The sequence below is a fragment of the Pinus tabuliformis genome, chromosome X (assembly GCF_031772625.1).
Source record: "Pinus tabuliformis cultivar Carrire ecotype Pingquan chromosome X, CPIR1, whole genome shotgun sequence".
Classification (NCBI taxonomy): domain Eukaryota; kingdom Viridiplantae; phylum Streptophyta; class Pinopsida; order Pinales; family Pinaceae; genus Pinus; species Pinus tabuliformis.
The window spans coordinates 164,727,309-164,742,105 of NC_142308.1; the positions used below are offsets into that span (position 1 = coordinate 164,727,309).

Sequence of the window (14,797 nt, forward strand, 5' to 3'; positions counted from 1 at the left end):
ATGCACACAACATCACAAACGCAACATGTACAACATATGCACAACAATAGTACCACACATCCAAAACCACACTGACTCTACCAAGCAAACCTGCTTCTAGTGTCTTATCCATGCTTGTCCTAGTATGTCGCAAACCACACTGCTTTGATTTCACTGTTGTATCCCTCGGTATAACCTGTCCATAACATAAACATAGTCATGCTACAAGCATACAATATAAATTCATATTGATATGATATTGACCTCATATATTTGTCATGACTATACTACCACTGTCCATTTACACCAATGGACCAAACCAATCTAATCGATCGTCATAGTCTTACCTTCCGCTGTGCTTATCATGCACAAAGCTTCATCTGAATCTTACATTACCTATAGGGTACCACTCAACTCTCCCTGAGCTCCATTAATTTTCCTTTTTCCCAACCAAATCCCAAGACTCCAAACATAAAAGGCAAGACAAGAAACAAACAAGGGAAAAACCATGGTAAACCAATCAACAATACGACACCACAGACAAAGTGGCATGGCCATGCACAAGACGCAAACAAAACCGCAATCAAGCACAACAAATCACCAAAAGACCAAAAGCGATCAATAGACACCATGACTCAATCCCCATGGTTCCTAGGGAAAGCTCAACCCGAGCCTTCTTCAATATTTCATGGCAGTCTCTTGCCATGTAATCCCCTGCATCGTACCGCCATAAACACATAACTCTCAATGCATAAATAAACATAATAATACACCAGATACCTTACCTTGTTGTGCCAATCACATTTCCTTGTAGCTGAACACGTCCATGTCATCTCTCAAGTGAGTCCAATCCCTTGACAAATCCACCTGTAACTAGAGACTAGTTAATATACCTGTCAAGTACATGTTCATGACTATAACACATATCCACATAATGTCAGACAAAATCAAGGTTAAGAAGACTTCCTGTATGCAAGGCACTCATTCATTTGGAATTAGGGTTTCCAAACATAGCCAAAGGAATTCTTGTCCAATTCCTTTCTTTTACCCTTTTTACCTTGTTGCAATCGAGGCTTACTATGTACTATCACATCACCCAATTGTTAGTTATATAAACACATCAAGTGTTACCTTGTCATGCTAATACCTAACATGTTACCCTGCAACTGCTCACACATGTCAACCACATGTTCCAAATATCAAGACAATCATATCTATCAATTTGAAATCAACCTTTACCAAGACTAACAATCATGTCATAATTCATAGTCAACTCATAGTCCTTAGACACAATGCTACAACTATCACCTACTATACTCAAGTACATATCAACTGTCTCAACACATATGTGTTAGTACAATCCTCTTAAAACAAGGTCATTTCGACAAAAAATCTTATAAACACGTACTCATATTATGCAATTCATCAAACATTCAACCAACTTGCAAGCATACCATGTTAAATAAATCAACTAGACGACATAATAGACACCAAGCACTCAAACACCAAATAGACGACATAAGAAAGCTCGTACCTTAATGTATCTCAGGGGAAGCTATCTTGTCTACGCAATCAATCTAGTTAGCAAGATATAACTTTACAAAATGTCAACTCAAACATAAATATGATCATGATACCCATAACACTAACTAACTAACATGTTCACATCATAAACTCATAAGCATTTATCATTTATGCATAGCAATCACATATGTGCAATCAGTCTAAATTAGTAACACACAATGCAACATAATAAGTCAACTCATACTTGAATGTCATAACCCTGACCATCTGCATATGCCAATCCAATTTAGCATGATACATATGACATCAAGATCTTAATGAAATAACCCTAATCATCAAGTTACTATCATATAACAACCATAAGCTATATATCATGCTCATTGACAACATATAACCTAATCATGAAGGTAACTGTCTTCTAACAACAACAAGTTAACCTATAACATACTCATCATAAACATATAACATAATCATGATGTTATATAATATAAAATAACAATAGCAATTCATACAACTACATGTTACTATCATTCTTGACTATCATACACAAGTGCATATAACTACACTAATCAACTAACATCTATCATGAATGTAACCATAACATCAAAAGACATCTACATAAACCTAATGCATATGACAATCCTTAGCTTACATACCTGCATGCCCAACATACAATACATGTATGATGATCCACTCTTCCCTCGAGGTCCAATGTTGCAACTTCACTTTAATGACTGCATCTCCTGTTCTATCTCAACCAACACATTAGCATCATAACAACCAATAGCACCATGATGACATAAATTTGCATATAATGACTTCACAAGGCATTTTTGACCTACTATTCATGCATAACTATAACCAAGACTATACACGCATAACAACTACATATAGACATATAACACATGAGTACAAAACCATATACATATCATTCTAGCTAGAGTCCAATCATCAATGCATGACCATATCAACTACACAAACCATGATCTCATGCATGACAACAACAACCACATCACGTGCACTTGATAACACGTGAACACTGACGTGCATAACAATTGCATATACAACCATACACTCATGACAACGTACTCAGTGACAACACTTTCAACCTTCACATGGCGACATCACTACAACCATGATCAATATAATGCAAATGCAACAAGCACATGGAATGCAAGTGTAAAAGACACACATGCAACTGACATACATGCATGATCAACACACATTGCCCATCCAGTCTGAGGGTTGAACCATGCTCTCATACCATTGTGTAATACCCTCCTCCCACATATACCCAAGTAACCATGCCAACTGGGGTAAACATGAGATGAGAGGCTACTATGATCATATTCGACCTCCTATGTGACCTTAAGGAAGTGGAATCGACGAAACATCACACACAATCATCCAACATTAGCAACAGAACCCTCAAGAGACATGTCAGCCACTCAGATAGCTTGTCCCTGGGTCCTACTGTTCTTATGGATCTCTTAGGCCATAGTTGCTCTCATGATATGGGCAAGGGAGTGACCAACAACCTAAATTCTCTCTCACAGGCTTGCCTGCCAGTGACCAGAGACCAAAATTGCCAGTTTGTGCCAGCAACCCCGGGATTTAAGCCACTTTTTCAGGCCCAGAGCCCAGGCCACTGCCCATAATGGAGTGATAGCTTGAAATCAGTAAAAGTACAGGGAAACAATGATGCAAAAGAAATAATTTGAACAAGACCATAACTAGACCCCTACTAGCCATGACAGGAATTTCGTCAAACATGTAACCAACACGTGTAAACAACATAATTAAGTGTAGGGATCTCATACTTATCTGAGAATCGCTATGAACTATTGTTCCCTCATGTCAATTTCTGCATTATCCTCTATTAGGCCGTAGACACATTATCCATTCATATACAAGTAAAAACATTCTGAGAGCCATACATAGTTGTTGTCATAAAATATACATATAACCAACATAATAGGAATAGAAATACCATAAACATATCAGCGATCAAAATCCACATATACATCAATACATTTGCACATGAAAATCAAGGGAATGAATTTCTCATTAATGAATGCAATGAACCAACCGGAGATGGGACTACCACGTTCTACCTAACCATAGGTTGGTTGAGCCAAGTCTCTCTTCAGCCAATCACCCCCATGCCATATTTCAAGCATGAATGTGGGACTCAAACCAAAATAACTCAACCAGGACATACCGAGGCTAAACCACCTCACCCTCATGAATAAAAACCAAGCTTTACCGTAATCCATCCCGGATCACTAGGCCAACACAATGAACACATCATAACAAGCTTTATCGTGATATCAACCCAATCAGTAGGCCAAACAAACATGGATGACATCGTATTTCTCCACTTACACTGTGAGGAATTTTCCTTTCCCCTAGTCTCTTAGGCTTTACTGCAATACAAATCCAGATCACTAGGACCTAAACCGAGACCCACTCTCCAAGCTTTATCGCAAATCCCAAACTCGAGATTACTAGGCCCAACGGAGAGCAAACCACCTCTTGGATTTACCATATATCATGCCATTCATAGGAAAGGATTCCTAGGCCCACTGAGGCAACACAATCCTGGCTTTATTGCAACCCACAGTCTGGCTCAGGGGTCACTAGGCTAGTGGCTTTACCGCAATCCACAGTCTGGTTCAGGGACCACTAGGTCATGTGATCTATCATTCGAAGGTCCACCCCACTCATCTTGGAATCCATTCAGAAATCCATCTCAACCAAAACATGAGAACCCCATCACACCATGGTTATCCATAAATGGCAAGGCTAGGCTGAAAACACTGTTACACCCAGCAAAACCCATGCCATGATAGAAAAGAACCACATGCAATACCATACATGCCAAATCTAGCAAGGAAAATACACATGCAAGTTGATACCTGCAATGAAGCCTGTTGTAGTTGCTTGATCCTGCCTTTCCTTGCTTGATCTTTGCTTTCTCTTGCCTTCTTTTCCTTTCTTGCTCCAATGTGAGAGAGAGAGAATAATGATAGAGTTCCAAAACTCAATTGACAAAAGGTTACACTGACCAAGCCTTGCCCACTGATCCTTAGAAGCCTTTCTATGAATGGGGCCTCTATTTTCTTCTTTTCCATTATTTTCCTTCAATTTCCTCCTCACATGCAACCTATGACCTTTCGCCTCCTTTTTCTCCCAATTTTGTTTATTTTCATAAATAAATGTGCCAAAATGCCATTTTGCCTTTCCAAATCCTTAGCCATTGCCTTTGCAAATATCCTTAGCCATAAACAACCAAATGAACACCCCCTAGGATGTCTTACCCAACATTCAGCTTGGAATACGTGTCCCATCAACCATGGTCTTATATATTTTTACATGGAATTTTCACTATGGTTATTACAACACTTGCTTCTTGCCTAGCTTGCTTGGAATTCAGTAGACCATAATGGTCAATGTACATATTACAAAGGATGAAGGTTAATTTTGTTGCATCACTTGCTATTGGAGAATTAAACCTTATAAAATTGTTTAGTAGGATATCTCGTATGAGATTAACAATTTGCAACATACTTGGGTAGAAGATGGGGAGGAGCAGTTGCTTCATATATTCTCAAATAGGTATAATACTTACACAAGTACTAGTTCCCAATATTTCTTATTAATCTAATTGCTTCCCTACTAAGCTTAAGACATTCCTTACAAAAAATTAGTTTGTACAAGGGGTGCAAGGAAATGGTCATACAACTAGGCATAATTATTCTTATGTTTTTTGCAACATTTCTTAGCAAAAGACATGCACATGTGTCTATGCCACATGCCAACTCCAACTTAACCTAGCAAAAGGGTTGGTATCAAATATAATGTCCATCATATAAGAGGTCATGTAAACCGTAGGTAAAACTTCAATTTTAGATTTGGCCTTTTGTGCCCTCTTGATGGCCCTATTTAAGAAATGGAAGAGAATTGAATGCAATTGAAAACACTTATTGTAGTTATAATTGTAAAAACTAGAGGTAGCCATGCATCCTTAAAGTGCACATAATCATTATCTTCATAAAGCTTACAAATCAATGTCGTCATATAGATGTATGGCGTTGAATATTGTGTTGTCATTGATGTAAAAGATAGGGGGGGACTGAGGTGAATGCCTAATTAAAGGTCAGGGAGCACTACCATATTGTTACATAATTAACTAGGGGTTTTAATCAATAATAAAGGAGGAGATTGTTGGAAATATCATTGCCATTGATGTAAAATATAGGGGGAGACTACATATGTCCAAGATAAAGTTTGCAAGATGAATATTGTTGGAAATATTGTTTGGATGCCCGATTAGTTCCTTGATTCCCAGTTTGGATACCCTATCTTTGAAGGAATTTTTTCTTTAAATACCTAGCTCAAATGGGAGCATAAGTGAATAGATTATTGAGATAGCTTTCAAATGGTGTATAACACTCCCTTTAGCTCCACAAGAATGAGGAGATGTGAAAGATTATGTCAGATTGGTCTAGTTAGAAAGTACAAGTCAACCTAACCAGTTTTACAAGTCATCCAAATAAGTGAAAATAGAAACACTATAAATAAAGGACAGGTTAGTACATTTAAATACCATCCAAGCAAGAAGAGATTTGAGGTGCGCAACAAAAGATAGGGAATACACTTGCCTAGATGATATTTAAAAGCAGTCACCTAGCCTTTATTTATAGTTTTTCTACGTTCACTTATGGGGTTGACTTGTAAAACTGGTTGGGATGATTGTAATTTATAGAGTGAACAAGTTCTCTTGAAATTATTGTTATAATTTGTCTTGTTGAATTTTTTAGACCATCAATTTTGAAAGAGATGGAGGTGAGATCCTCATGTACCTATGGTAGAAATTTTAGACTTTGGTTCTTTATAATGTAAGAGATATGCTCTAAGGAAGTTAGGGTTCTTTAATGCTCCTAAAATCTTCTTCAAAAAGGTTAGCTTCACATTTTCACTATACATTTTTTTTATGAGATGTTTCAAACTATGAAATATGGATGAGACAGAGGAGAGATCTCTAAGTACCAATGGTAGGAATTTCAGGCCTTGGTTCACTATAATTTCGAATATATGCTTTGAGGAAGTTAGATTTCTTCAATGCTCTTGAAATATTCTTCAAACATGTCAGCTTGGCAATTTCGCTATAAATTTCTTACATATATGTTTTAGACTGTGAAATCTATAAGAGATTAAGGAGATGTATTTAGGTAACTATGGTAGAAAGTTCAAACCTTGTTTCGCTATACTTTCATAGATATGCTCTGAGTAATTTAGGGTTCCTAAATGATCCTAAAATATGCTTTAAATAGGTAAGCTTGGCATTTACTCTATAAGTTTCTTTCTGAGATGTTTTAGATTGTGAAATCTAGAGGAGACATTGGAGAGACCTCTAGGTACCTATGATGAAAATTTTAGACCTTGGTTCGCTATAATTTCAAAGATATGCTTTGAGGAAGTTGGGGTTCCTAAATGCTTTTAAAATATGTTTCAAACAGGTCAACTTAGCATTTCTGCTATAACTTTATTCTAAGATGTATCAAAATGTAAAATCTAGTGGAGAAAGAGGAGAGGTCTCTAGGTACTTGCGATCGAAATTTCAAACCTTGGTTCACTATAGCTTTGGATACATGCCTTATGGAAGTTAAGGTTAAAGAACAATACTAAAATCAACTTCAAATAGGTTAGTTTGGAATTTATGCTATAACTTATTTTTTGTGATTTTTTAGACTGTAAAAATCTAAGAGATCTAATGAGACATGCAAAAACAAATCATGTGAAAATTTCAAAATCATATTGGAAAAAATAGATACGTAGCATGCTACACAATTTTTTTCTTGGGAAGAGGCCAAAAGCAACATGTCTTGAGATTGGCAGAACTAGTAAAGGCATAAGTAGCAAGAAGACTTGGTGAAGGTAGAAGAAACAAGTATGTCTGGTGAAGGTAGAAGTAGCTAACATACTTGTTGAAGGTAGAAGTAGTTGAAAGACATGTTGAAGGTAGAAGCAACAAGAAAAACAAGTAAGTTAGTGCCTATAAATATTTGTAGCGGAGTCGATTGGTGTCTCTTACAGGTTGGTGCCTACAAATCTTGAAGTAGAGGGGATTGATGTCTCCTATAGGTTGGTGCCTACAAATCTTGCTACCAGGGGGATTGGTTTCTCATATAGGTTGTTGCTTACAAATATTGTAGCAAAGGGGATTGATGTATTTTATAGGTTGGTGCCTACAAATCATTCAGTAGAGGGGATTGGTGTCTCTTGTAGGTTGGTGCCTACAAATCTTGCAACAGAGCGGATTGGTGTTTCCTGTGGGTCGGTTCCTATAAATCTTGTAGCAGGGGGGGTCGGTGTCTTATGTAGGTTGGTGCCTACAAATATTGTAGCAAGGGGGATTGGTGTCTCGATAGGTTGATGCCTACAACACTTGCAACATAGGGGGATTGGTATCATATGTGGGTTGGTGCCTACAAAGTTTGTATCAATAGGTTGGTGCCTACAAATAACTAATATACATAATTTTTTATTTATATATTTTTGTTCCATATATGAGATTGTTTGGTTTTGATTCATGAATATTTAAATAGTTAAGAAATTGTCTTAGACTGATTCACACCCCTACCCCTCAATATAATTGTGAACCCAACATATGGGTCTCTCAAGTACACCATGGTATATACTTTACTAGTCTTTCAAAATAATCTCTTCTCCTCAACCCACTAGATTTTCAAGATTTTCTTTATATCAAGCTATTTGTGAAACTATTCAAGAAAACTAGTGATCTTGTGTTTTGTTGGTTAATGTAATCTATAATATTTCTCAAACTTAGAGTTTTATATATATTTTTTTCCCCTGGAAAAACCTGTAAAGTTTTCATTAATATGAAAAGATTACATATGTAGATGCTGTTTAGCATATGCCATGATCGCTGTGGATCTGTACAGTGATACAAAAAATTTACATTGTTCATCTTCAGATATAATCATTTTGCATTTTGTTTAGTCTGTAAAGAGTTGTTGCCTTTCGGCAACCTTCAGTCTGGTCAAAAATGTGAGTAAAATACTATACAAAAATGCTGTGATCTGTAGTGCTGTTGCCGAGTCAATATATTAAGTAGTTGGTCGACCCGCTGTGGGATATCCCGGGTCTATATAAGGACGGTGGTAGAATTTTCGTTCCTGCTGATCCAAAATTTCAATGATCTCCCATAATCCACGATCCATCAGCGTGGCCTCCTTGGACAGTTTGTCAGCCTCCATATTGTGTTCCCTGTATATGTGAGCAACATAGATATGATTAAATGCCTCTTTGAGCTGCCGAACTTCATCAAAAATGACTCTGAGTGTGTGCAAGTGACATATAGAAATCTCATTGAACCAGTTTGTAATAATCTGTGAGTCCCTGAAAATGTTGATACGAGTGCAATGATGACTTAGTGCAAAATGAAGGAGGTGTCGCAAAGAAATAAGCTCCGTGAAATTGTTAGTGCCAGCCCCCAAGCCTGCTTTGATATGATATGAGTGATTTGAGTTTATGTGCAGGATGAAACCACCCCCACAGCTTTGAGCATTTGCAGCTCCATCGAAAAATGCCCAAGGGGTACTCTGATCAATGATGGGTGGTGGATTTGGTCGACGGGACTTTGGGGGTGGCGGCTCAGGCAGTTCTTTGTATGCCGAGATTATGCCAGCTTCAATGAGAGGCCAGACAGGGACCTTGTCGTCAAAGATCACACGGTTTCTAACTTTCCAGATGATCCAATTTACAATAATGGGAAGGTTTGCCTCTTTCTTGCCCTTGTGTCGATTTTCCGAATCATTCCAAGCACTGATAGTATCGGGGCCATTCCAATCCCCGATGGAGGGTATGTGTGGCTTTATATTGTTCCAAACTTGCTGTACAGTATTGCACTTCAGAAATAGATGAACAGTGGATTCGGACTCTGCTTTGCATAGTGCACATCTCGTCGGGCCATGAAGTTCTCGTCGCATTAGAAAATCACCCGTGGGTACCCTGTTCCGGAGGACACACCAGGTGAATAATTTTGATCTGGGCGAGGCAGAGAGTTTCCAAATTTTCTGCCACCATCTGTCAAGTACCTCGAGTTTCTTCTGTATGATAAGCTGCGTGTAACCTTCCTTGGGAGAATACATCCCACTATCCGCCAGATACCAAATCAGCTCGTCTGGTCCCTCAGTTATTCGAATATGGGATTCCATCAGGGCAGCACAGTACTCTTGCCAGATAGTGTGCCATCTCAGAGGGATATTTAGGTGAGCCGCAGACTTCCAAGCCTGATGAAAAATGTCAGAATGATCCTGGTCAGCTATCTGAGCAATCGACTTTATGCCCTGGGCTGAGAGAAAGTCCACCAATTCTTGTGGGAGCCTGTGTCGTCCTCCATTGCCGCTCCAAGGGTCAAGACCAATTCGAGCTCTGTCCCTGCTTTTTATTCTCCATACAATGTTATTCCTGATGAGCGGAAGGGCATGAAGCAGAGCCTTCCAGATAGATGAGATTCCTACTTTGTTCCAATTTGGCTGTCTGAGCCAATCCATGGCATTTTGGGGCCAGATGTATTTGTGGTATACAATAGAAGTCCATAAGCTGTGGGTAGTCATCAGAGCCCAGCCCATCTTTGCGGCCAACACACATGCAAAGGAGGGGAGGTCCTTGAGTCCCCACCCACCCCATTTCTTTGGGAGAGCAATCGAGTTCCATCCCACCCAAGCGAAGGTGCGCTTTTCTTGTTTTCCAGCCCAAAGGTATCTGTTACAGATCCTCTGCAGCTTTGATAAGATATTTCGGGGTATCCAAGCAAGCGCCATCCAAAAAACTGGAGTTGCCTCCAACACAGATTTGATCAATGTTAATCGGCCCGCCCTGGATAGATAACAGAAACTCCAGCATGTGATCCTTTTCTCAACCTTTGCCACCAGCCATACCCAGTCCGCGATCTTTTGTGAGGTGGGTTTTAGCCAATATCCCAGGTATTTGAGCCCCCTATCCAGAGGTAGGGTAGCGAAGGGAAAAGCTTGGCTAGCAGTGTATGATTCATTTACTGAGGTGCCGACCAGAGTGATGGAAGATTTTGACCGATTTAGCATGTGCAAATAGCTTTAAAATTCTGTTGAGAGTGGAGGAATCCTGTATGCTTCCATCTAGCATGATAAGCACATCGTCCACGAAAAGCAGGTGGGTAAGATAACACTCCTCAGTTATTTTAAGACCGCTGATGGATCCTTCCCTTTTCGCAGAGGTGATTAGACGACTCAGGGCTTCCATAACCAGAAGGAAGAGAAGAGGTGACAAAGGGCAGCCCTGGCGGAGGCCTCTTTCGGAGTGGAAGAAATGGGAAGCAGCCCCGTTAATAAGAATGCTGAAAGTAGGGGAAGTAATGCAGGCCATAATCCAGTTGATAAAGGGGAGGGGAAAACCCAGATGTATGAGAATCATCTTGATGTAGAACCAGCTTACACGATCAAAGGCCTTTGATAGGTCAATCTTAAGAAGAATGCATTTGAGTCGTTTGGTCCAGATGGAGTGAATAGCTTCCTGGGCGGATCCAATTGCTTCATGGATCTGTCTGTCTTCGAGGAAGGCAAACTGCTAAGGGGCGATATGCTTGGACAGAATGGGCCGGATCCTATTTGCGATGATTTTCGAGATGATTTTGTAGAGGACATTGCACAGAGAGATAGGCCGGAAGTCATCGAATGATGATGGAGAATCTGATTTGGGGATAAGGGCAATGAAGGTGGAGTTTATAGCATGATAGATCTGTCCCGTAGTTCTGCTCTCCTCAACCAGCTTCAAAATGTCTCCGCCAATGAGATCGAAGAATGCTATATAAAACTCAATAGTCCATCCGTCGGGCCCAGGACTCTTTTCCTTCTGAAACCACTTCATCGTGTGCTCCAGCTCTTCCATTGTGACAGGATCAGTAAGCGGATTATAATCCTCCTCCTCCACAAATCTGGGAAAATGTGAAGCCACCCTGATGATTTCCGCCAGATTTGTGCCCACTGGACTTTTGTATATGCCTCTGAAATGTGAGGTACCTAGATGGGAGAGCTTGTTGAAGGTGTCCGCCAATCCTCCATCAGGAAGAGGAATATTCCATACAGTGTTGGCCATTTTCCTTCCTTTTGCATAGTTATGGAAAAATCTAGAATTCTCATCCCCTGCTTTGAGCCAGATTGCCCTGCTTCTAAGTCTGAGAGATTCCTCCCTGAGCTTTAGAATGTTCTGCTTTTGGTTCTCTAACTCGATGAGATGAGACTTGTCCTCCATGGAACCAAAAGCCAAATTCCTGTCATCCAGTAGGGTTTTGAGCTCTTCTTCCACTCTGATGAGAAGTTCGTCCTCTCTTTTCTTCTTTGCTTTAGCCCATTCAATTACCAAGTGCTTGAGTTCTATCAAATTTTTGACAAAGCCTCTTGCCATCGATGCTTCCCGGTCGATGGGATGGGATTTCCAGAAATCCGACACAAGTTTTGTGAAGCTTTGATCCTGAAGCCAAAGATGATTAAATTTGAATGGTGCTTTTGGCTTAGGGAGGGGTCCCATAATCTCCAATATGATTGGGGAGTGATCTGAGATCCCTCCTTGCCCTATCCATTGTTTATACCTGTGGAGATGGTGTATCAGAGGTTCTTTCATCAGGAAACGATCAAGCCTGCGGGCGAGTGCTGCTGGTCCAATCCTTCTATTCCTCCATGTTGGGAGGGCCTTCTGCATAGGGATGTCAATATAGTCATATTGCTCCAATAGAATTCTCATGAAGTCCGATATGGGATCAATCTGCGCCCTAGAGCCCCATGATTCCCGAAATCCCATCGAAAAATTCAGGTCACCCCCCAAAATAATGTGGTCCAGGGACATCAGACTGCTGCTGAGAAGCTGTCTCCAAAATGTTTCCCGCTGGTGGCAGGGCCCGTATACATTGACAATGCGTAGATTATGCCCTAGTTCAGCAGAGAATATGTCAATCCCCAAGAAACCTGGACCGCCCCAGGATGAATCCATTCTGATGGATTTTGGGTTGTAACCAATTGCCAGGCCCCCAGATCTTCCATTTGCATCCAGGGCGATATAGTTCCAACGAGGCGAGATGTGGCTGAGAGTGTGTGAGATATTTTCAGCGGATCCCAAAGTTTCTTGAAGGAGAATGATATCAGGGTTTTCGACCTCAAAAAGTCGTTTAATGGCTAGTTTTTTGGGGGGACTGGCCAGACCCCTGCAGTTGAAAGAGAGACACTTCATGAGGGACCCCGCTTGTGGGGGTTTGAAGCTCTAAGGACCCCATCAATTGTGGACTGTCGCCCAGAAGCGACTTCAGCACCGACTCGTTTTATAGCTTTGATGAGGTCGGATTTTCTACCCCTAGTAGAGATAGATCCCATCCCCGGAGTGACAATGCCCAACCCAATCTGAGAGTCAGAGTGTTCCACGTGAGAGGGCCGAGGGCGAAGAGAGTAAGGGTGGGGAGGAAGAGTCCGGGGGGATGAGGCGGATGGGGGCGAGGGAGATCGAGTCAAGGAGGGAGGGGCAGTGGAGGTTTCCAAAGGAGGTGAAGGCATGATGCAATGCGCCATGGAACATGAAACAGAGTTGATAATTCTGATGAAAACTCATGCGAGGAAGGGAAAGATGAGGGAATATTGCAATGCGCCAAGGAACAAGATACTGAATTTAAAAATTCAATTGATTCCTCATATGGGATAGGGGAAGAGTTATGATTAATACCTGATACCAGAGCGGCTGCAGCTGCTGCCCGAGCCCGAGTCATAGGAGGAGAGGGCACGTCCATCTTGTTATGCTCAGGTTCCTCCCTGTCGCTAGAAGTTTCTGCATGCTTCTGGGCCGCTTGAGGAGTGAGTGGAGAGCTCCTTTTGGGTGGGATGGGCGTGACCTTTGGAGAGCTGACAGGGCTGATAATCAAAGGGCATTCCTTGTAGAGATGTCCCACTTTATGGCATCGATTGCAGCGGAAAGGGACGCCTTCATAATCCAGAATCTGTGAATGCCTGAACATCCCCGACTTGAGAGTGATTTTCTCTTCCAAACCTTCTCTGGTGTCCAGGTGCACCAGGATACGAGCCATCGACTTCTTGCCAGAGTCAATATAGGATCGATCGTGGTCCAGGTATGTGCCTAATGCATTACCGATCTTGGAGAATGCTTCATCTCTCCAGTATTGCAGAGGTAGTCCTGGCAACCTAACCCACAGAGGCCCTGCTGCAATTTGTTCTCGTTCGGGATCAAAGAGCGGACTCCATCGCTTCAATAGAACCGGTGCAGTTTCTATGTGCCAAAATTTCTCTAGAACCGTATCCGTGTGCTCCTCGTGTGCGAAGTGTAGAGAGAACCATCCTCTTTGGAGTACCTGGACAGCTGGCATCTGTGAGAACATATCACCCCATATTTCCTTGACCCATCGCTTCAACCTGTCCATTGTGTATGTGCGCCCTCGCACATGTCCAACCAACACCGTGCGAGCTATCCTCAAGGTTTCTTCGAAATCCATCGGGCTGTCGAAGTCTACAGTGATATCTTTTGAGGTTGCCCTTACACACCTTAATTTCCTTTTCTTCGAGCGAGGAGCAGACGGATGATCGACCAACGGATTTGTAACCCTAATCTGAATAGGGGGTTTCGAAGGGTTTACATTTACCGTGGGAGTACCAAAGAACCCAGAAGATTTTACCCCAGTGATCAGGCTAGGGTTTTGCGCATTTACCTCTAGGTTTGCATGAACTTCTGGCAAACCTGACAGCGAGGGGGAGATAGGGCCGAAAAGCAGAGCATCGGACGAAAGATTAGACAGCAGGTGTGCAGTGCCTGGGGAGAGAGGTGGTGCCTCCAGACCGATGGCAGAAGTTGTGGGTTCCGGCAATGAGACCACCGGAAAAACGTCCTGAGCGCGTGACTCTTCAGCGAATGGTGGAGAGAAACCCGGCGCAGATATGCTAGGGTTTCGAAAAATTTGCTGTCCATCCAACGGGTCCTCGGTGAAATCCACGAGGTCCGTTACCTGTTGACCTTCCATGACGGTTAATTCCTGCTCCCCTGTCGCTCTCTGCGGTTGATCTGTCACCGTGACGCTATCCTGCTCCCGATACCGTTAACAGACTGTGGTCCCGCGGCTGCGATCTGCAGCTAACCTAAACCCTTTCGAAACGCCGTTAGAGCCTCCATCCTCCTCCCCGGTCTTGCTACCTAATGGAGGAGGTTTGAAATCTTCCAACTTAGAGTTTAATATGAACAT

At 41.5% G+C, this 14,797-nt stretch overlaps 1 protein-coding gene across 1 annotated transcript; it reads right to left on the bottom strand.

Annotated features, from left to right (window-relative positions):
- Positions 1-11,136: 11,136 nt before the first annotated feature.
- On the bottom strand, positions 11,137-14,578 carry LOC149138972 (uncharacterized). Its single transcript, XM_089450537.1, has 2 exons — positions 13,276-14,578; positions 11,137-12,686 (listed from the first exon to the last, which is right to left on the bottom strand). The coding sequence occupies exons 1-2, from the start codon at positions 14,576-14,578 to the stop codon at positions 11,137-11,139; spliced, it is 2,853 nt and encodes a 950-aa protein (XP_089306663.1).
- Between the last annotated feature and the right edge of the window lie 219 nt (positions 14,579-14,797).

Bases quoted from the DNA above. Each gene is read 5' to 3' on its own strand.
- LOC149138972 (XM_089450537.1), bottom strand. From the start codon at position 14,578: ATGGAAGGTCAACAGGTAACGGACCTCGTGGATTTCACCGAGGACCCG. The intron at 12,687-13,275 runs GTATTAATCATA...TTCTCCTTCAAG, and splicing joins TGCAGCCGCTCTGGTATCAG to AAACTTTGGGATCCGCTGAA.